At 56.0% G+C, this 16,994-nt stretch overlaps 7 protein-coding genes across 7 annotated transcripts; 4 read left to right on the top strand and 3 right to left on the bottom strand.

Annotated features, from left to right (window-relative positions):
• Positions 1–1,196: 1,196 nt before the first annotated feature.
• Positions 1,197–3,393, top strand: SCHCODRAFT_02631557 (uncharacterized protein). Its single transcript, XM_003030554.2, has 5 exons — positions 1,197–1,437; positions 1,488–1,917; positions 1,968–2,058; positions 2,109–2,437; positions 2,640–3,393. The coding sequence occupies exons 2-5, from the start codon at positions 1,528–1,530 to the stop codon at positions 2,949–2,951; spliced, it is 1,122 nt and encodes a 373-aa protein (XP_003030600.1). The 5' UTR covers positions 1,197–1,437; positions 1,488–1,527; the 3' UTR covers positions 2,952–3,393.
• A 147-nt stretch (positions 3,394–3,540) lies between these two features.
• Positions 3,541–6,514, bottom strand: SCHCODRAFT_02631566 (amino acid transporter). The gene is made up of 13 exons (XM_050345665.1): positions 5,863–6,514; positions 5,746–5,800; positions 5,535–5,682; positions 5,351–5,474; positions 5,187–5,288; positions 5,038–5,129; positions 4,919–4,981; positions 4,752–4,859; positions 4,611–4,693; positions 4,473–4,559; positions 4,127–4,417; positions 3,665–4,025; positions 3,541–3,615 (listed from the first exon to the last, which is right to left on the bottom strand). The coding sequence occupies exons 1-12, from the start codon at positions 6,045–6,047 to the stop codon at positions 3,675–3,677; spliced, it is 1,689 nt and encodes a 562-aa protein (XP_050199214.1). The 5' UTR covers positions 6,048–6,514; the 3' UTR covers positions 3,541–3,615; positions 3,665–3,674.
• Positions 6,515–7,409: 895 nt separating this feature from the next.
• Positions 7,410–12,423, top strand: SCHCODRAFT_02631569 (phospholipid-translocating P-type ATPase). Its single transcript, XM_050345666.1, has 17 exons — positions 7,410–8,012; positions 8,063–8,214; positions 8,265–8,473; positions 8,522–8,806; positions 8,857–9,050; positions 9,101–9,666; positions 9,719–10,189; positions 10,252–10,450; positions 10,502–10,588; positions 10,648–10,793; positions 10,846–10,960; positions 11,011–11,054; positions 11,105–11,338; positions 11,394–11,536; positions 11,593–11,802; positions 11,866–11,955; positions 12,011–12,423. Exons 1-17 carry the CDS (start codon positions 7,442–7,444, stop codon positions 12,165–12,167), a joined length of 3,873 nt encoding a protein of 1,290 aa, XP_050199215.1. The 5' UTR covers positions 7,410–7,441; the 3' UTR covers positions 12,168–12,423.
• Positions 12,424–12,467: 44 nt separating this feature from the next.
• On the bottom strand, positions 12,468–13,489 carry SCHCODRAFT_02750120 (DNA glycosylase; the record flags this gene model as incomplete). The annotated part of the gene is made up of 1 exon (XM_003030118.2): positions 12,468–13,489. The coding sequence occupies exon 1, from the start codon at positions 13,419–13,421 to the stop codon at positions 12,468–12,470; it is 954 nt and encodes a 317-aa protein (XP_003030164.1). The 5' UTR covers positions 13,422–13,489.
• A 503-nt stretch (positions 13,490–13,992) lies between these two features.
• Positions 13,993–14,416, top strand: SCHCODRAFT_02508612 (uncharacterized protein; the record flags this gene model as incomplete). The annotated part of the gene is made up of 2 exons (XM_003030552.2): positions 13,993–14,092; positions 14,145–14,416. The coding sequence occupies 2 exons, from the start codon at positions 13,993–13,995 to the stop codon at positions 14,414–14,416; spliced, it is 372 nt and encodes a 123-aa protein (XP_003030598.1).
• SCHCODRAFT_02631572 (uncharacterized protein) lies at positions 14,319–15,606 on the top strand. Its single transcript, XM_003030551.3, has 4 exons — positions 14,319–14,965; positions 15,019–15,083; positions 15,140–15,502; positions 15,587–15,606. The coding sequence occupies exons 1-3, from the start codon at positions 14,546–14,548 to the stop codon at positions 15,207–15,209; spliced, it is 555 nt and encodes a 184-aa protein (XP_003030597.2). The 5' UTR covers positions 14,319–14,545; the 3' UTR covers positions 15,210–15,502; positions 15,587–15,606.
• SCHCODRAFT_02342588 (Aldo/keto reductase) lies at positions 15,126–16,960 on the bottom strand. The gene is made up of 9 exons (XM_050342434.1): positions 16,793–16,960; positions 16,668–16,731; positions 16,596–16,619; positions 16,527–16,539; positions 16,392–16,470; positions 16,121–16,341; positions 15,878–16,057; positions 15,585–15,742; positions 15,126–15,500 (listed from the first exon to the last, which is right to left on the bottom strand). Exons 1-9 carry the CDS (start codon positions 16,858–16,860, stop codon positions 15,336–15,338), a joined length of 972 nt encoding a protein of 323 aa, XP_050199216.1. The 5' UTR covers positions 16,861–16,960; the 3' UTR covers positions 15,126–15,335.
• Positions 16,961–16,994: the final 34 nt, after the last annotated feature.

Here is a 16,994-nt window from a genome sequence, read left to right on the forward strand (position 1 = left end):
CTGCATTCAATGCTCGATTCTGGCAACAGTCTCAAAGAGCTTTTACGCGCTGCAACACGTCGTACTTCCTGCCAGCCAGCAAGTGGGCACCAGCATTCTACCAAGCGACTGGGCGTCCCACGACGGCTGCACGAAACCACTGATCAAGATGGATGGCAGTCCTTTCCCTTCGCGAGCTGATTAGGCCTTCGCTTGGCGGGCCTGGACTACAGCCAGACCTCGCCCTCGCCCATCTCGACCACCATACGTGAGCCTGGACTTGATTTGGCAACAGACTCTATCGACCCAGCAGAGCGGAATGCTGGTCAGATGAATTGCTTGACGTTGGTGGGGCTCCACAACGCAGCTGCACTCTGCAGACCGCAGCTCGTGTCTAGACGCCCCCGACGGCAGCTGCTCAAGTTCGTGGAACGTGTCGAGTCACGATGCGTCACACTCCGGCAAGTCCCGACATGAACATCTCACGTGACGCGAACTCGCAATTTTCCGAGTTCGACTTCGACATGTAGCACTGGCAAGTGCTCCTCTGCCATCGCTAGCCAGACCTATGCACGCGTACAACTTTGTTGACTGCCGATGCATCGTCAGATGATCGGACTCGCCTCTGCCAAGGCACGCCATCCAGGCTGGCAAATCGCGCGTGCTCCCGCTCAAGTTCATCGACAGTCCATCTCTTCTTTGACAGGTCAAGGAGCGGGAGACAAGTTGCAAGATCTACCGAGCAGCTCGAACAGCAGAAGCTCTGGGTGGCGATGGCGCTCACTTTGGATCCGCAGTCGCTGGTCCAGATGACCAGTCAATGAATAGTTATCTAACTGTCCGATGGACAAGGACTACACCAAAGCCATCTCGGTACGCTCCGGTATTATGAGCGTGCGAGTGGCGCCCTTGGGGTAGAAGGTATCGGTCGAATATGCACGCCGTCATTCCATGGGGCCCGGGCAGCGGCGCCAACGCAGCTGTCGGGCGAAGCGGTTGCGGATTGAGTAGTTCTGCAACTTCCGAGGGGCGCCTCGTGTATCTTTTCTACCCATACACATAGCATATCGCTTGTCCTACCAGCGAGAACTCATGTTACGACGAAATGCAGCGGTACTTAGGGGTTTGTGCACGCGACATGTTGTCCGCGATCCTTACTGCCTGAATTAAGAGACATTTGTAGACGTGCACTTGCCTCTCCCTTTCATCGCTTCGCTAGTCTTTTGATTGGATGTAGTACGCTTAAGTGGACCCCGGGCGCCTGCCGGATAGTGATGACGGTAAAATGATGGGGACCAAGGACGAACACTCAGGCAGGCTGTCACGTAGCTTGTCCTCGACCTCCATCTTCCCTCGGTGATTGCTCCCTCGCAGCTCACCCTCGAGGCAGCAGTGCGCGCGAAGCAATGACCAGCGCGTGCCAACCTTCTCTCTGATCTTCTTCGCTGCGTTCCCAAGGTTGTATTACTGGCGTGATCAGCTATAAAAGTCTGCTGATGCCTCTGCAGCCTGCGCCCGGATCCCCCTTCCCTTCGTCGCGGGCGTACCATGTCCGGCACTCTGGAAGACCCAAGCAGTTGGAGGCCCAAGGAGGACTCGTGGACGCTGTTCTCGGAGCGGACATGGCTCCAGGGCGCGTTCCTCGCCACGGTCGCGTACGGGATGCAAGTCGTCCTGTTCACCAGCGCTGCGTACCTTCTCTACAAGCGGAAAAAGGACAAGAGGAATGTCGCGCTGCTCGTCTACATATCCATCATCTTCTCCCTCGGCACGCTCTACATGGGGGGACTCCTGAAGTTCACCCAGCTCTGCTTCATTGACCAGCGCGAGTACCCGGGCGGCCCTAGCGCATACGAGGATGACATGTTCTCGATCCCAGTCGATATGCTCGCCAACGTCACGCTTGTCATCTGCAACTGGCTGTGCGACATCATCAACGTGCGTTATCGAGCCCGACTTCGTCAAACAACCGCTGATTCCCCCACCAGGTCTGGCGCTGCTACGTTATCTACAACGGCTCGCAGTATCCAATCTACCTCTTCCTAACGGTCCCCATCTGCATGTACATAACGTCCTTTGGTGCGTCGCCTGCCAGCTGCCGCGAACACCCGCTCATCACCTCCCCGCAGTCTTGGGAATCCTCTGGCTGAAGCAGGTCGGCACGGCCGACCAATCACCATGGGACTCCTCTGGCATCAACTTCACGATCCCTTACTACAGCATGTCATTGGCTCTCAACATCCTAGTCACCCTTCTCATTGTCGCCCGCCTGATGCTGTACCGCCGCCGCGTGCGATCGGCGCTTGGCAGCACGCATGGCATGCACTACACCTCCCTCGCGGCCATGGTCGTTGAGTCTGCCGGGATCTACTCTGCGTACTCCCTCCTCTTCCTCGTCCCCTTCGCAATGAACCACCCGCTGGCGCAGCTCTTCCTCCAAGGCTTGTCTCCTGTTCAGGTGCGTTCAGCTCTGTGGAGTACCCTCTCTAGGCCAAGCTTGCGACGAGACCGCACTCGCATGCCTCAGAAGTTCACCTTCACGTGACTCTGAGCGAGAAGGACGGCATGCGCTTTCATACCGCCTTCTTCGCTGATAGAGAAAGCCTGCTCGCTGGCTAAACTTGTCTGCCAACCATATCACGAGCTGACGCGTCCCCCAGAACGTCACCACCTTCCTGATTATATTTCGCGTCGCGTCCGGCAAGGGCTTCGATAATCACAGAGCCACTCAGGCCTTTACGCAGCAAAACACGAAGTCAGGAAAGCGCACGGATAACACTGCGATACGATTCGGTCCTGCGCTCGGGATGACCACGACGCTGCGACATAGCATGGAAATGACGACGGAAACTACAGATTTGGAGACGCCGGCAGACGAGTCAAAGCCAGCGGCAACATTCCAGCTAAACCCCCTAGATGTTGCTGCTCAGCGCTCCAACTCGACGTTCAAGGGGACCGCCGACGTCGTATAACCGCTCGCCGGGCCCGACTAACCCAGGTACACCATGCGTCCGCCCGCCTTCGACACCCACGGCTGGCGGACCCATCTCAGGTGTGCGTGTATACCACCGACCGTATACCCGTCCACTATACTGTGTCATGCGGGCCGCGCCCGCGCCACGTCCGGACGCGCTGCTGTTGCTGTAACTTATCCTGTTACCGTCGCCTGCCTGTCCCCGTATGACCTGCTCGTCCCCGTATGATATGCTTGTCGCTGTTGTATGGCCTGCTTGCCTATCGCCGGGTACGAACCTCCGACTCGCCCCGAATTCCCATTGCCGTAGCCTTCTTGTATACTCCACTCGCATCTGTGTCGCCTTGCTATCGTGTTGAATCTGCGTCTATTGAACTGTACTGGGATACCTATGTATGTACATAATTCATGTTGTTTGTTCCAAGTATGCTCATGACCGTGGGTGGCCGGAACTCCTCTGGGTTACTCGGACATGTCAATGGTAGGCTTTGCCACCCGGGCCCGTGGACTTGCCACTCGGGATCGCGAGTTCGCCGTTGATGAAATCGATAGGACCTTGAGAGCGCGCAGCTGCTCGAAGTCAATAGCTGCGGTGAACTCTCACGGCACGCCAGCAGGGGGCAAGCTGGGAGAGAGGGACGTACACCAGGGGTACCATCGCCCTGTACAATTACATAAGTCCCTATGGATACTTACGACAGCTTATGGCACCTGGGACTCGTCACCGCGCCGAATCGACCTTCACCTCCGCGTCCTGAGCCTCGTCCTTCGTGTCAGCCTCGCCCTTCATATCGGCCTGCTCCTGCTTCTCGAGCTCCCCCTTCTTCTCCGCGTCGTCGTGGTCGTGGAAGTCTGGTCCGTGGTTCTCGATGGTCGCGACTGGGCCCGTGAACCAGTGGGTGCCGCCATAGACGGGCAAATAGTAGTAGCCGAGCGAAAGCAAGATGACGCCGCCTACAACGACGACTGTGTAGTTCATCGTAGGCGCGTCGGGCGCGGGGTCGGCGGGGAAGAGGAAGACGACAATCATGAAGGTCATGTAGGAGGCTGCAATCGTCGATATAGGAAGGCTCTGGAGAAAAGGTCAGCAATAGCACAACGAAAATCTGGCAGGTCACGGAGCGTCCTCTTCGGAGGGCCGAAGACAATACCCTCAGCCTGCGCATCACTCACCAATTTTCCCAATGAAAATGGCCCCGGCACAAATTTCGTGCCACCCACCCATCGCGCTACGATGGGGATCGTAAATCCAATGTACTGGCAAACCACACTCATCGTAAACACCGCAGTGATAGCCACGGAACCAGCGAAAGAAATGAGACCGAGCAAGAGCGCGAATAAAGCAACGAAGCAGACGGCGTGAACAGGCGTTTTCGTTCGTGGATTCATGTTGTAGAGGAGGCCGGAGAAGGGGAGGCCATGGTCGCGGGAGAAGGCGAAGATTTGGCGAGAGCCAGCTATGAGCTTAAAAGAGTGGTCAGCGTGCAAGGAGGCGGCATGGAACTGAGGAAATACGCACATAATCCATCCCAGTCATATATAGAGTGATGATCATGAAGGCCCAAATGTCGAGGGTACCTGTCTTGCCGACGCTGCTGAAGAAAATCTGTCCGAAGTCATTGAACTCGCCCCTCAACCTCGAACGCCTGGCACTAACTGTAGCCATGGGCTGACCGATCGGATTCCCAACAACTGATTCTAAGTCCTGTCCAATGTGGAAAGCGAGGACAATGTTAACGACTGGGTGGCATGAATGAGTTGACTGCCAGGCAGACGGCAGGAAGTTCAAGTCACTCACTCCACCCAAGCGTCGAAGCAAGCACGACAGTGCACATAATTGCGAAAGGCACAGCGCGCGGGGCGTTCTGCGCCTCCTCGCTGATGTGTACGCTCGTATCAAAGCCCGCTGTTGAAATTATGTTCAGTGAATACCAAGCTCGGAGGATGCGGCGAAGCGATACACACCGACGGTCCAAGCAGGAGCGAGGAAACTCAGTATGAATGCGAACCCGTTCGGCCAGCCAGACACTGTCGGAGACGGGGAAAGTCAGCGACCATTAGGGAAGTCCGCTGTCTAAACTGACTATTCTCCCAATGCGTGAAAGCGTACTTCGCAGTATTGACCATGTCTTTCGGCGTTGTGGCCGGAAGGGCGATAATGACTGCCAAAAACAGCCTAGCGTAGTCGCGTACATTAGTGAGGCACAGGGGGGATGGCGCAAAGCTGACTGACGCAATGTTCAAGAAAACATAGAAATATTGCAGCTTCGCAATGACCTTAGTCGCCAGACTAGCCATGATTGCGTGCAATATCAAGAGGGCGGCGTATACACCGCTGGAAAAGGCTAATAAGCATAACCGTAAATCGGGAAGAGGGATCATGCGGGATGTACGTACTACGTCTGCGCGTTTGTGGGCTCGAAAGTCATATCCGAACCTATGGTGGCGGCGGCCATAATCTGGGTGGCACATCCCCAGTCGACGCTTGCCACGCCGGCTATGTAGGCAGCCGTGTTGACGTCTGGTAGCAGGTTGGCAGGTTAGATTCAGGAGACATGAACGGTGAAGAGGCACGGCGCACATCCGACGAGCCAGGACATGAGCTTGCGTGTGGCGGGGGAGGAGAACTTGAAGGTCCAGTAATAGAGTCCACCTGCCGTGGGTGCAGATGACCCAAGTTCTGCCATGGCTAGACCGACGATGATGAGGAATATCGAGCAGGTGAACCACTGGCAAGGGGGAGGCGGAGCACATTCAGATGGCTACCGAGGGTAGAGGGGGACAGCGCTTACACCCCATATCATGGATGCTAGACCGCCATAGGGTATAGAGTAAAGCAGAACGGCACTGCGCGTCGCGGATCGCAATTAGTGAGCTGCGTTCCTAGGGCGAAGCTCGCGGGTACCCACGCGATGGACTGGACCACCCCCACGATGGTGAACGAGAGTCCGAAGAGCTCCAGCCTCTTGAAGTCGCGCTTGAACTCCTGCTTGTATCCCAGGCGCGCGAGCAGGTCCTCATCACGGCCCTCAGAGAACTTGGGCGCGCGGTCGGACACGGGGGACTTCAGCACGCTGCTGCCGCCGGAGGACATGGCGGTGGATTTCGTGGTGGTGGGCGGAAGCAAGATCGCCAGACGCGCTCATGTGTATATGTATCGTGAGAGCAGCGGTTCGGATGGGCCTGTGGCTGACATGGAATTGATAGCGAGATCAACGCGAAGTTGATCGTCGGCGGAGGATCCGGGTCAGACCATCTGGTCTGTCCCGTGCGTGCGCGCATGATACGCCCACAGCGGTGGACGGCGGCGTACGAGGGCTCGGAGGGTGCGAGTGTCGCAGGTGTCGGCTAGCAGGTCAAACGCATACGAAAGCGACGGTGTCCGAGCAGTTCACATCCGGGTCCGTCGGGGGAACAGAGCCATGACAACGAGCACAAGTCGTCTCGAAATTTTTTTGTTTGCGCAAAAGGTTAGATGAAGGAACACAATGTTGACGAGGTACGCATGGAGGGATGGTGGGAATCTTCAACATGAAGAACCGGCAAATGCCGTCGTAGCATTTGTTGGAAGCAAATACTGGCAAACATAGGCTCGCCTTCGATGCCTATTGCTTGACGAGTGAGCCACGCAGGAGCGGTCTGCGAGGGCCTACTAATCGTGATAAACATCTCTTGCTGAGCACCCTCCAAGACATCGTTTGCTGTGGTCAGTCAAACAGTCCAAGTGTGCCCGCCAGAGCACAAGTCGACAGAAGCGCTGCGTTAAATCGGGCTTGCGCTCGAGTATATTGAGGCTAGGCCCGAAGAAGTGTGGGCTTCTGATTGCTGAGGATAATATCCTGTTCACGCTCGACTTGGTGAGTTGCTATCCTTCGATTTAACGCAAGTTTGTGATACAGGGCGTATTTCTGCCGCTGTAAAGTCTACCGGAAGATCCCAGATAGCCTAAAAGGTATCTTTATTTCTGCTAGAAGCGGGGGGGGGCTCGCTCGAAGTGCATTGTGGCAGTCGTCCCTCTAGACATGCGCCCGAGTGTCTACAGCCATGTCGCAATTTAAGTGCCAGCTACAGAGAGCGGTAGAGAGCACGGTTTCCTGTACAGATATATTCTCAAGGAGCTGCAGGGATATCGGCTGGATGTACCGACTGGTTCTCCGTAACCTCCGGGAAATATACGTAGTACAGACTAGGGCAAGATACGTAGTACAGACTAGGGCAAGAGACTCCGAGCGTATCGTAGGCTTTAAGTAGATACATAATTCAAGGGCATTGCGCTACGACTGTGGCAGCATATAGGAGATAGGTTGCAGGCGTTCGCTCCTTCAACGCTGAGCACAACACCGTAGAACACCGTTCGGCGATTGCCGCGGAAGCAGATTTGCGTGCAAGCGTGGGAAATGTGACCGAGGCGGGAACGAGCGGCTGGAGGTACGGGCCGGCCATCAAATCTCAATATCGTGCTCGTTGTCGCCGGCGACGTCGTTGAGAATGGCCGACGATTTCTTCAAGCTCGTGTCGACCGCGAACCCGGCCGCGAGCCAGTACCAGCAAACAGTGAACCCATCGTACCCACCGCGCGGCAACAGCTCTCGTTCGCAGGATCTCATGGATCCGTTCTTCGACGACGACGACGATGACACCCCCATGCCAGACTCGGCGTTCGGACGGCCAGCACCCATGCAGTCGCAGGAGAGCGGCTTACCGCTGGCCAGGTCAGCCGCTCCCCCGGCAGGCACCGGTCCGTCACAGACTTCGTTGGCGGGGACTGGTACCCCGCAAGGCTGGGCATTCGACGACGACGACGAGTTCAACCAAGCGAGCAGGGGACAGGCACCATTCGAGGGATCGGGTACCTTCAATGGCACCTCGCGTGGAGGTTCGCAGCCGAGCAAGAAGCCACCACGGAAGAAGTGGAAATGGCCTTGGGAGAAGGAAGTACAACTTACTGGCGAGCGCGTCATTGCACTCAACAACCCGGACGCGAACAACGAGTACTCGAGCAACTATGTCTCCACCAGCAAATACAATCTCGTGTCATTCCTTCCCAAATTCCTGCTTGGTGCGTGATCTGCACATACGCGACGAGCTTCGTACTGATCCACCCCACAGAGCAATTCTCTAAATATGCCAACTTGTTTTTCCTCTTCACCGCATGTATACAACAAATCCCCGGTGTCTCCCCCACGAACAAATATACCACCATTGCACCCCTCTCCGTCGTCTTGCTGGCCTCCGCGTTCAAGGAAGTCCAGGAAGATCTCGTGCGTGTCTCACTGCCGTTCACCGCGCTATTCCCAACCGCACACCACAGAAACGTCACCAATCCGACTCCGAGCTCAATGCGCGCAAAGCGAAGGTTCTGTCATCTCAAGATACTTTCGTCGAGAAGAAATGGAAGAACATCCGTGTGGGCGATGTCGTGCGACTCGAGAGCGACGACTTCATACCGGCAGACATGCTTCTCATCAGCTCTAGCGAACCGGAAGGCTTGTGCTACATCGAGACTTCCAATTTGGACGGGTGCGTGCCCTGCGCATATGCTGTGAACTACACTCACATCCTTGCCAGCGAGACCAATCTTAAGATTAAGCAATCCTCCCCACAGACTTCGCCCTGGACTTCACCTCAACATGTCACCTCGCTGCGTGGCTCTATCCGCTCCGAGCACCCGAACAACTCCCTCTACACCTACGAAGGCACTATCGACCTTATGACGGCCGCGGGCACGCCCAAGCAGATCCCTCTCGGTCCTGACCAGCTCCTTCTGCGAGGCGCGCAAATCCGGAATACGCCCTGGCTCTACGGCATCGTCGTCTTCACCGGCCACGAAACGAAGCTCATGCGGAACGCTACGTGAGTAGATGTGTATCATTCACGACGGCCTCGCTAACCCGCCATTGCAGTGCTGCTCCGATAAAGCGCACCGCTGTCGAGCGCCAAGTGAACGTCCAGATCGTCTTCCTGTTCATCCTGCTTCTGGCCCTTTCCGTCGGCTCGACCATCGGCAGCAGCATCAGGTCATGGTTTTTCTCAAATCAGCAATGGTACCTCTTCGAGACAGTCAGCGCCGGTGGTCGGGTTAAGGGCTTCATAGAAGGCATGCATACCTTACACCGTACCTTGGCTCCCTGCTTACTCAGGTTACAGACATCCTCACCTTCATCATCCTATACAATAACCTCATCCCGATATCGCTCATCGTCACTATGGAAGTTGTCAAGTTCCAGCAGGCGCAGCTCATCAACTCCGACCTCGACATGTACTATGCCAAGACGGACACGCCCGCCGTCTGCCGTACCTCTTCCCTCGTCGAGGAGCTCGGTCAGATCGAGTACGTCTTCAGCGACAAGACCGGCACGCTTACGCGGAACGAGATGGAGTTCCGCATGTGCAGTATCGCGGGTACGGCGTACGCAGACGTGGTCGACGACACGAAGCGCGGGGAGGATGGGAAGAGCGACGGCTGGCGGACGTTTGCGGAGATGAAGGCGCTGCTGGAGACGAGCTCAAATAACCCATTCGCGGACCCTGGCTCGAGCGGTGGTGCAGGCGGCGAGAGGGAGAAGGAGGTCGTCCGGGAGTTTTTGTTGCTGCTTTCCGTGTGCCACACCGTCATTCCGGAGATGAAGGATGGCAAGATGGTCTACCAGGCGAGTAGTCCCGACGAGGCTGCATTGGTCGCGGGCGCAGAGATCCTTGGCTACCAGTTCCATGTAAGTGGTTCGACAATCATTGTAAATGCCCATTCTAATTGCGAATCTATAGACGCGCAAGCCCAAGTCCGTCTTCGTCAACGTTATGGGCCAAGACCAGGAAGTCGAGATTCTGAACGTCTGCGAGTTCAACTCCACTCGCAAACGCATGTCTACCGTCGTCCGCCTGCCCAACGGCAAGATCAAGATCTACACGAAGGGCGCAGACACCGTCATCCTCGAGCGCCTTAGCAAGAATCAGCCGTACACCGAGAAGACGCTCGCGCATTTGGAGGACTACGCCACGGAGGGCCTGCGGACGCTGTGTCTAGCGTACCGCGACGTCTCGGAAGAGGAGTACCGACAGTGGTCGGCGATCTATGACCAGGCGGCAGCGACAATTAACGGGCGTGGGGATGCGCTGGACCAGGCGGCGGAGCTGATTGAGAAGGACATGTTCTTGCTTGGGGCGACTGCTATTGAGGACAAGCTTCAGGAAGGTGTACCGGACACCATCCATACGTTGCAGATGGCTGGGATCAAGGTTCGCTGACCGTCTTTGAAAATATACTCGTTTTGGACATGACTGACAATTCGTGCTTCTAGGTCTGGGTCTTGACAGGCGACAGGCAAGAGACCGCGATCAACATTGGCATGTCGTGCCGCCTCATCTCGGAATCAATGAACCTGGTCATCATCAACGAGGAAACGGCCGAAGCGACCAACGACTTCATCACAAGACGGTTAACAGCGATTAAGAACCAGCGCAATGCCGGCGAGTTGGAAGACCTGGCGCTTGTCATCGGTGAGTTCTCGTCATGAGCGGTCCTTGCTGCAGGACTGACGATACACGTAGACGGCAAGAGCTTGACCTACGCCCTTGAAAAGGAAATTTCGAAGCAGTTCCTCGAGCTCGCGATTATGTGCAAAGCTGTCGTTTGCTGTGAGTGTGATCGTTCATCGTCCAGTTTTGGTTACCTGTCACTCAGTCGCAATGCTCAGGTCGTGTATCACCCTTGCAAAAGGCGCTTGTTGTAAAGCTAGTGAAGAAGAACCAAAAGGCGATTTTGCTTGCCATCGGCGACGGCGCAAACGATGTCAGCATGATTCAGGCAGCACACGTCGGCGTTGGTATCTCGGGTGTCGAGGTGAGTTTCTGCAACTGTGTCAATCGAAGTTTACTTAGTATGATTTGCGTAGGGTCTCCAAGCCGCGCGATCTGCAGATGTGGCCATCTCGCAGTTCCGATACCTCAAGAAGTTGCTGCTCGTCCACGGTGCTTGGAGCTACCGACGACTGTCTAAGCTCATCCTTTGCAAGTTGACCAGGCCCTGCCCTCGGACCCTTATTGACGCGGATCCACAGACTCCTTCTACAAGAACATCGTGCTGTACATGACGCAATTCTGGGTACGCTTTTTTCAGTAGCCGCGTTGACCTTTCGCTAACATGAACTATAGTATTCCTTCTTCAACAACTTCTCCGGTCAAATCGCCTACGAGTCCTGGACGCTCTCACTGTACAACGTCGTCTTCACTGTCCTCCCGCCGCTCGTCATCGGTATCTTCGACCAGTTCGTCTCCGCGCGATTCTTGGATCGCTACCCGCAGTTGTATCAGCTCGGGCAAAGGAACGAGTTCTTCACGAAGACGGCATTCTGGTTGTGGGTTGGCAATGCGCTTTATCACAGTATTGTGAGTGGCGATGAAGACAAGACTAGAAGGCTTGTACTGACCAACACCGTCGTAGCTCACATATGGGTTCTCGGTCATCCTCTTCTGGGGCGATCTGAAGCAGTCGGACGGCCTCGACTCGGGACATTGGTTTTGGGGAACGACGCTCTACCTCGCCGTCCTTCTCACCGTGCTCGGCAAAGCCGCACTCATCTCCGAGTACGTTCACTCCTACCTTCCCCTCCCGACAGACATACTCACCTCTTCTCGCGCAGCATCTGGACAAAGTACACCGTCGCTGCCATCCCCGGCTCTTTCCTCTTCACCATGGCGTTCTTGCCGATATACGCCGTCGTCGCGCCCGCCATCGGCTTCTCGACCGAGTACCTCAACATCGTACCGCGGTTGTGGTCCAATGCGGTGTTCTACTTTGTGCTGCTGCACATTCCGATCTTTTGCCTCGTGCGCGACTTTGCGTGGAAATAGTGGGTGTTTCCCTTGCCTGGCTGGGTTGCGTCATAAGACCGTCTACTAACAACCCATCTCAGCTATCGGAGAACATATTTGCCCTCGTCGTACCACATCGTACAGGAGCTCCAGAAGTATAACATCCCGGATTACCGGCCACGGCAGGAGCAGTACGTTGCTTGCACCTTCTTTCTGTGATATCGAGCGTGCTTACCATTTCGCCAGATTCCAGAAAGCGATCAAGAAGGTGCGCGCCACGCAGCGCATGCGGCGCAATCGCGGGTTCGCGTTCAGCCAGACGGAGAACGGGCGGCAGGACCAGATGCGCCTCATTCGCGCGTACGATACGTCGAAGTCGCACACGCGGCCGTCGGGGTATTGAGCCGGGGGAAACATGTCGATGGTGTACGCTGCAGGGAGTGGGAGTTCGCTGGAGGGCGCTCGCGTACACTGGGGACATGATGTGCATGAGCCGGCATTTTGGACTGGCTACAAGTGGGATGGGACACTGTATTACTTATCAGCTTGCGCAGATTTACTGTACATTCGGACGGGGTCCATGGATCTACGTAATTCAGACGAATATACCAGAAGATAGATCGTATCGGGGCAGTGATTAGAGCGTGAACGTGAGCGCAAGCGTATGGTAAACAGAATAGGTAGGATGGAGCAATCCTGCATGCTATGGTAGTTCGTCTTTGACTGTGGCTTCGTCTTTGACGGTGGCCTCGTCTTTGACAGTGGCAGCCTCCTCCACTGCCTCGTCGATACTTCTTCCCCTCTCCTTGAGGTAGGTCTTTAGTATGCATGAGCCCTTCCCCTTTGTCTTGCATCCCGTACATATCCGACCATGGTCTATCATGAGAACGTGCAAGCCGTATTTGCGGTCGCCTGGTATGCGCAAGTCCAGGTGTGCCTGCGTCTGTACGCGGTCCGCCTTCGGTGGCACCCATCCAAGCAACTTGCTTAGCCGAAACACATGAGTGTCCACCGCGAAAGACTCGCGCCCCAAGCAAAAGAGCAGCACGCAAGACGCCGTCTTCGGCCCCACACCATCGTACGCCATAAGCTCGCGCATGACCTCCGCGTCCGCGCACACGTCCGCGAGGTGCTGCAGCGAGTAGCTCCCGTGCTTCGCCTTAATGTCGCGCAGCACGCGCTGGATCGTCGCGGCCTTCTTGTTCGCAAGGCCGCCCGAGCGGATGGCGTCGGCGACCGCGCTGGTGGGCGCGTCCGCGATCGCGGCGAAGTTGTTGCGCCCGAAGGCGGCATCGAGGGAGCGCTTGGCGCCCGATGAGTTCTTGCCGGAGGTGTTCTGGGAGAGGATGGTGCCAATGAGGGACTCAATGACATTGGGGACGCTCCCGCACGTCTTTGCTGAGTTTGCATTCGAGGAGGCATCTGGGGTGCGGCGTACTCGAGGTCCGTGAGCCTCAGTGAGTAAGTCGTGCACTCGTCTGGCATCTGACGGTGTAGGATGGGGAAAGTCTGGGAAGGGGGATGTCGTCGCGTAGTCGTCCTGCAGTTTCAGTTTCTTCGCCTTGTGAGGGGAAGAGGGGGGTACGAGCGTGCTGGAAGTTCCAGGCTCTGCCTTGAAGGAAGGAGGTGGCGTCGAAGAGAGCTTTCTCTTCCCCATGTTGCGAGCAAGTATTCCACGAGCACGAAAGGAATGCACGGTGACTGGAAATGGTAGTTGGGAGCAAGTTGTGTGCGCGCCACTGATGGCATCACGTAAGATGCCGTGAACTTCTGTGGCGTGGGAAAGACATGCCCCCAGGGCCCCAAAGAATTCAGAAAGTACTCGTGCGATTTCTCGTCGCGCCTTGGACGCGTCGACGTACAGATGGAGGTGTTCTCATACGACAGGGATGGCTCTCTGACTCCAGAGGAGCAGATGGAGTCCTACTTCGACTCAAGCGCCTCACAAGTAAGGTCCTATACGTTTCGGTCAGTAAAATGTGTGAATTGCACTTCCTTCACTGACCGCCCGCCTCCAGATTTGAAAGGTCGTATGCACGACCTGCCCTCGAGCGTGGAGTGAAGTTGTATAACTGTCACCCAATTCTTACGGTGCGCATACCTAGGCAAATCCTCAGAATATGCGCTGAACGAGTTTAGACCCTGATTTCTCTGCTTTTACTACTGAATTTCTTTCCTATAGCTATATTTCTGTGGGTGTAACCCTGCGTCGTATGAACTCCTACTGAATGATGAACAGCGGGACATCAATCTTCGCTATCGTCCTTTCCATATTCTTGGCCGTAGCCAGCACATCTGCCGCCGTCATATTGGCGGAATTCATCCTATGTAAGTCTGCTTCCCCTCCATAGATGCCAACTTCACTTCAACCACTTCGCAGTATCCGCCCTGATCTGCGTTCTCGTCACTGTAACCGGCTGCGCATCCACCGCGACTGCCTTCGCCGCATTCGCCTACCTATTCTTCCGCTTCTTCTCCCTGTTATGGACCGACGGCCGCTCCGGATTAGCAAAATGGGCTTCGGAAACACGACAGCACGCTTCGCGCGTCTTGCGCGCTGCGCCTATTGACCTGCACGACGTACCTATTGACGAGACCTTGAACGACCCCGCGCACGACCGAGAAATGCCCGCGACGACGCCCTGCTCATGACCATGCGCCTCCGACGTATAGGCGGTAGCTCGGGTTTACGTAGCGTTAGCTACCTTCCAGAGTCTCCGTATATAAAGCCCTGTTAGACCGTAGGATCCTCACTTGCTTGTTCGTCCGCCCAACTTCAACATGGTTTCTACATCCCTCACTTCCGTCGCGTTGCTCTCCTTCGCTGCCCTCGCGACCGCCCAGACCGCCACATCCACCGCCGCAGGCAGCAGCGCCACCCTCGAACCCGGCTACTCCTTCATCCGCGCCGTCGAGGACCCCAACTTCCACAAATACCTCCAGTCCGAGGTCCTCGAGACCGCCTCCGACGCCGTCCTCGGCGAGCCCGAGAACGCCGCCCAGTTCCAGATCACCGATGGCCAGTTGGTGCAGAACGCCGGCGGGACCCCGTTGTATGCGATCGTCGAGCCGCCGGCGGACGAGAGCACGAAGAAGCTGAAGGTGACGTGGGCGGAGGAGCCGGATACGTTGGGGAGCTTTGTCTTTACGGGCGATACGGTGGAGTGGAGCAGCCCGGATGTGACGAGGCCGCAGAATAATGTGAGTGAAGGGTTTCTGAGTATGAAGGATCTGGCATTGACGCAAGGTTCTAGGCATGGCTGGTCTGCGAGGACGAGGATGGAAACAAGGACGTGTACATAAACCTTGGGCCGTACTCGTGAGTGATCTTCGAGTTCGATGACCCGCGAACGCCTCTCATCACCTTCCGAACAGATACGAGACGCCAGAGGGCTGCGCAGACGAGACCATTCACGCGTACACCGGGTCCACGGCGACGCCTTGAGACGCTCGAGCTCCCTGGTTATTTTGTCGCGTTTGCGTTGTATCGCCGTTGTTTATGACACCGCGGGTGCTATACGTTGCTAAGCGCCCTAGTGCGCCATGTGCTAAATGTCTTCCTGCGTCAGCTTCACGAAATGACACCTCCAATATTCATCGGCCACCCCAGCTGCTCGTACGTCCATCCCATCACCTTGCCATCCTCCGAATGGTACTTGAGGAGCGACCTGTGCATCCCAGGAACGTTATGAATCGCGTCGATTGCCTGCATGTCCTCGTCCGATAGGTTGACGAGCTGTATAAGAGAGGGCTCGTTCAACAAGTGGTCCTTTCAGAGCACCCACATAGTGCAATTTCCTTGCAAAGATATGAGCCTCACCTGCAAGTTCTTTGCCATCCGCTCCGCATTCTCGCTCTTCGGAATCACCGAAGTGCCGCGCTGCACGCCCCAGCTGAGCAGAATTTGCGCCGGCGTCGCCTTGAACTTCTCAGCCAGAGCGTTGATCGCGGGATATTCTATGAGCGTCGTATGGCGTCCTGGGTCGCATGGGTCAGTATCGCCATTTCATCACCTCCCTTCTTTCCTGTCCTGCCACCCTTTCTCTTCTGAATTTTCCTCGTCCTGACCTCGCCCTCTCCGCATCGAAGAATGAAATCATAGTATTTACTCACCCAGCGGCGAATACGCCGTTAGCAAAATCCCCTTCTCGTCACAGAACGCCTTCAGTTCGTTCTGAGGGAGACATGGATGCATCTCGACCTGGTTGACGGCAGGGATCACAGTACAGTGCGGGAGAAGCGCACTTAGGTTCTTCACTGAGAAGTTGGAGACGCCGATGGTTTTGACTTTGCCTGCGGGTGAGTGTTTCAGCTATATGTTACGAACAAGCACTTGGGATGAGCGTGCACACTCACCCGTCGCGAGCAGCTTCTCCACCTCCTTCCATACATCGACGAAGGTAGGTGACTCGTCGGGCGCAAAGTAGCTTGTGCCGCCGAGGTTGCCTGTATTCCGTTGCTCGCCTGTCGGTCGCTCGCCCTGTGGCCAGTGGATGAGGTATAGGTCGACGTAGTCGAGGTTGAGGGCCGCGAGGGATTCTTCGAAGGACTCCTTAACGCGGTGGTGTCCGGCGTTACTTGAGGGGGTGAGCGCATAGATTGCTTGAATGTTGAACAAGAGGCTTACGGTAGTTTCGTCGTGACGAAGAATTCACTTCGTGGAACGCCAGATTCGCGGAGGGCGCGACCAACCGCTTCCTCGTTGCCTGCAATGCCAACCTTCAGCGCGGGGGAGACCATCATTTCAAGCATAGGTGCGTACCGTATCCAGAGGCCTTTTGATGTCAGCATCGTGAGTCTGGGTACTATATAAGCTGAGCAGCTTCCTCACCGTGTCGAAGTGGCGATAACCACACTGTGGGCGTTATCAGACGTGCCCGAGGCATTATACATTGGGCTATACCTTGACGGCCTTCACGCACATCTCGTAGGCTCTCTCTGCCTCACCGAATCCTCCCATCCAGCATCTATAAGTCCAATCAACTCAGCCCAGCTCTGTCTCCTAACATTGACGCCCATGATGCTCACCCCATTCCAACCGCAGGCATCTCGGCCCCATTGTTCAGCTTGAACTTCGGGATGCTAGGGGTAGTCATTGTTTTCGTCGTCTAACCGAGGAGAAATGCCTGTTGTCAAGTGGACGAACGAGTCAAAGGCGTATCGATGACTTGAGGCCCCTGTCATCGTCGTTCATTGTAGGTCCGCGACCTAGCGGACCGATGGTCCGGCT

The sequence above is a fragment of the Schizophyllum commune genome (assembly GCF_000143185.2).
Source record: "Schizophyllum commune H4-8 unplaced genomic scaffold SCHCOscaffold_8, whole genome shotgun sequence".
NCBI lineage: Eukaryota > Fungi > Basidiomycota > Agaricomycetes > Agaricales > Schizophyllaceae > Schizophyllum > Schizophyllum commune.

What these genes read in the sequence shown, in the direction of transcription:
- SCHCODRAFT_02342588 (XM_050342434.1), bottom strand. Translation starts at nt 16,860, where the DNA reads ATGACTACCCCTAGCATCCCGAAGTTCAAGCTGAACAATGGGGCCGAG. An exon ending in TTCGTCACGACGAAACTACC is followed by an intron (nt 16,342 to 16,391) that starts GTAAGCCTCTTG and finishes CACCCCCTCAAG; the next exon opens with TAACGCCGGACACCACCGCG. An exon ending in GGAGAAGCTGCTCGCGACGG is followed by an intron (nt 16,058 to 16,120) that starts GTGAGTGTGCAC and finishes ACTCACCCGCAG; the next exon opens with GCAAAGTCAAAACCATCGGC.
- SCHCODRAFT_02631566 (XM_050345665.1), bottom strand. Translation starts at nt 6,047, where the DNA reads ATGTCCTCCGGCGGCAGCAGCGTGCTGAAGTCCCCCGTGTCCGACCGC. An exon ending in TGCTTCGACGCTTGGGTGGA is followed by an intron (nt 4,694 to 4,751) that starts GTGAGTGACTTG and finishes CATGCCACCCAG; the next exon opens with TCGTTAACATTGTCCTCGCT. An exon ending in ATATGACTGGGATGGATTAT is followed by an intron (nt 4,418 to 4,472) that starts GTGCGTATTTCC and finishes CACTCTTTTAAG; the next exon opens with CTCATAGCTGGCTCTCGCCA.
- SCHCODRAFT_02631572 (XM_003030551.3), top strand. Translation starts at nt 14,546, where the DNA reads ATGGTTTCTACATCCCTCACTTCCGTCGCGTTGCTCTCCTTCGCTGCC. An exon ending in TGACGAGGCCGCAGAATAAT is followed by an intron (nt 14,966 to 15,018) that starts GTGAGTGAAGGG and finishes GCAAGGTTCTAG; the next exon opens with GCATGGCTGGTCTGCGAGGA. An exon ending in ATAAACCTTGGGCCGTACTC is followed by an intron (nt 15,084 to 15,139) that starts GTGAGTGATCTT and finishes CCTTCCGAACAG; the next exon opens with ATACGAGACGCCAGAGGGCT.
- SCHCODRAFT_02631557 (XM_003030554.2), top strand. Translation starts at nt 1,528, where the DNA reads ATGTCCGGCACTCTGGAAGACCCAAGCAGTTGGAGGCCCAAGGAGGAC. An exon ending in CATGTACATAACGTCCTTTG is followed by an intron (nt 2,059 to 2,108) that starts GTGCGTCGCCTG and finishes ACCTCCCCGCAG; the next exon opens with TCTTGGGAATCCTCTGGCTG. An exon ending in AAGGCTTGTCTCCTGTTCAG is followed by an intron (nt 2,438 to 2,639) that starts GTGCGTTCAGCT and finishes CGCGTCCCCCAG; the next exon opens with AACGTCACCACCTTCCTGAT.
- SCHCODRAFT_02631569 (XM_050345666.1), top strand. Translation starts at nt 7,442, where the DNA reads ATGGCCGACGATTTCTTCAAGCTCGTGTCGACCGCGAACCCGGCCGCG. An exon ending in AGACCTGGCGCTTGTCATCG is followed by an intron (nt 10,451 to 10,501) that starts GTGAGTTCTCGT and finishes CGATACACGTAG; the next exon opens with ACGGCAAGAGCTTGACCTAC. An exon ending in ATGCGCTTTATCACAGTATT is followed by an intron (nt 11,339 to 11,393) that starts GTGAGTGGCGAT and finishes ACACCGTCGTAG; the next exon opens with CTCACATATGGGTTCTCGGT.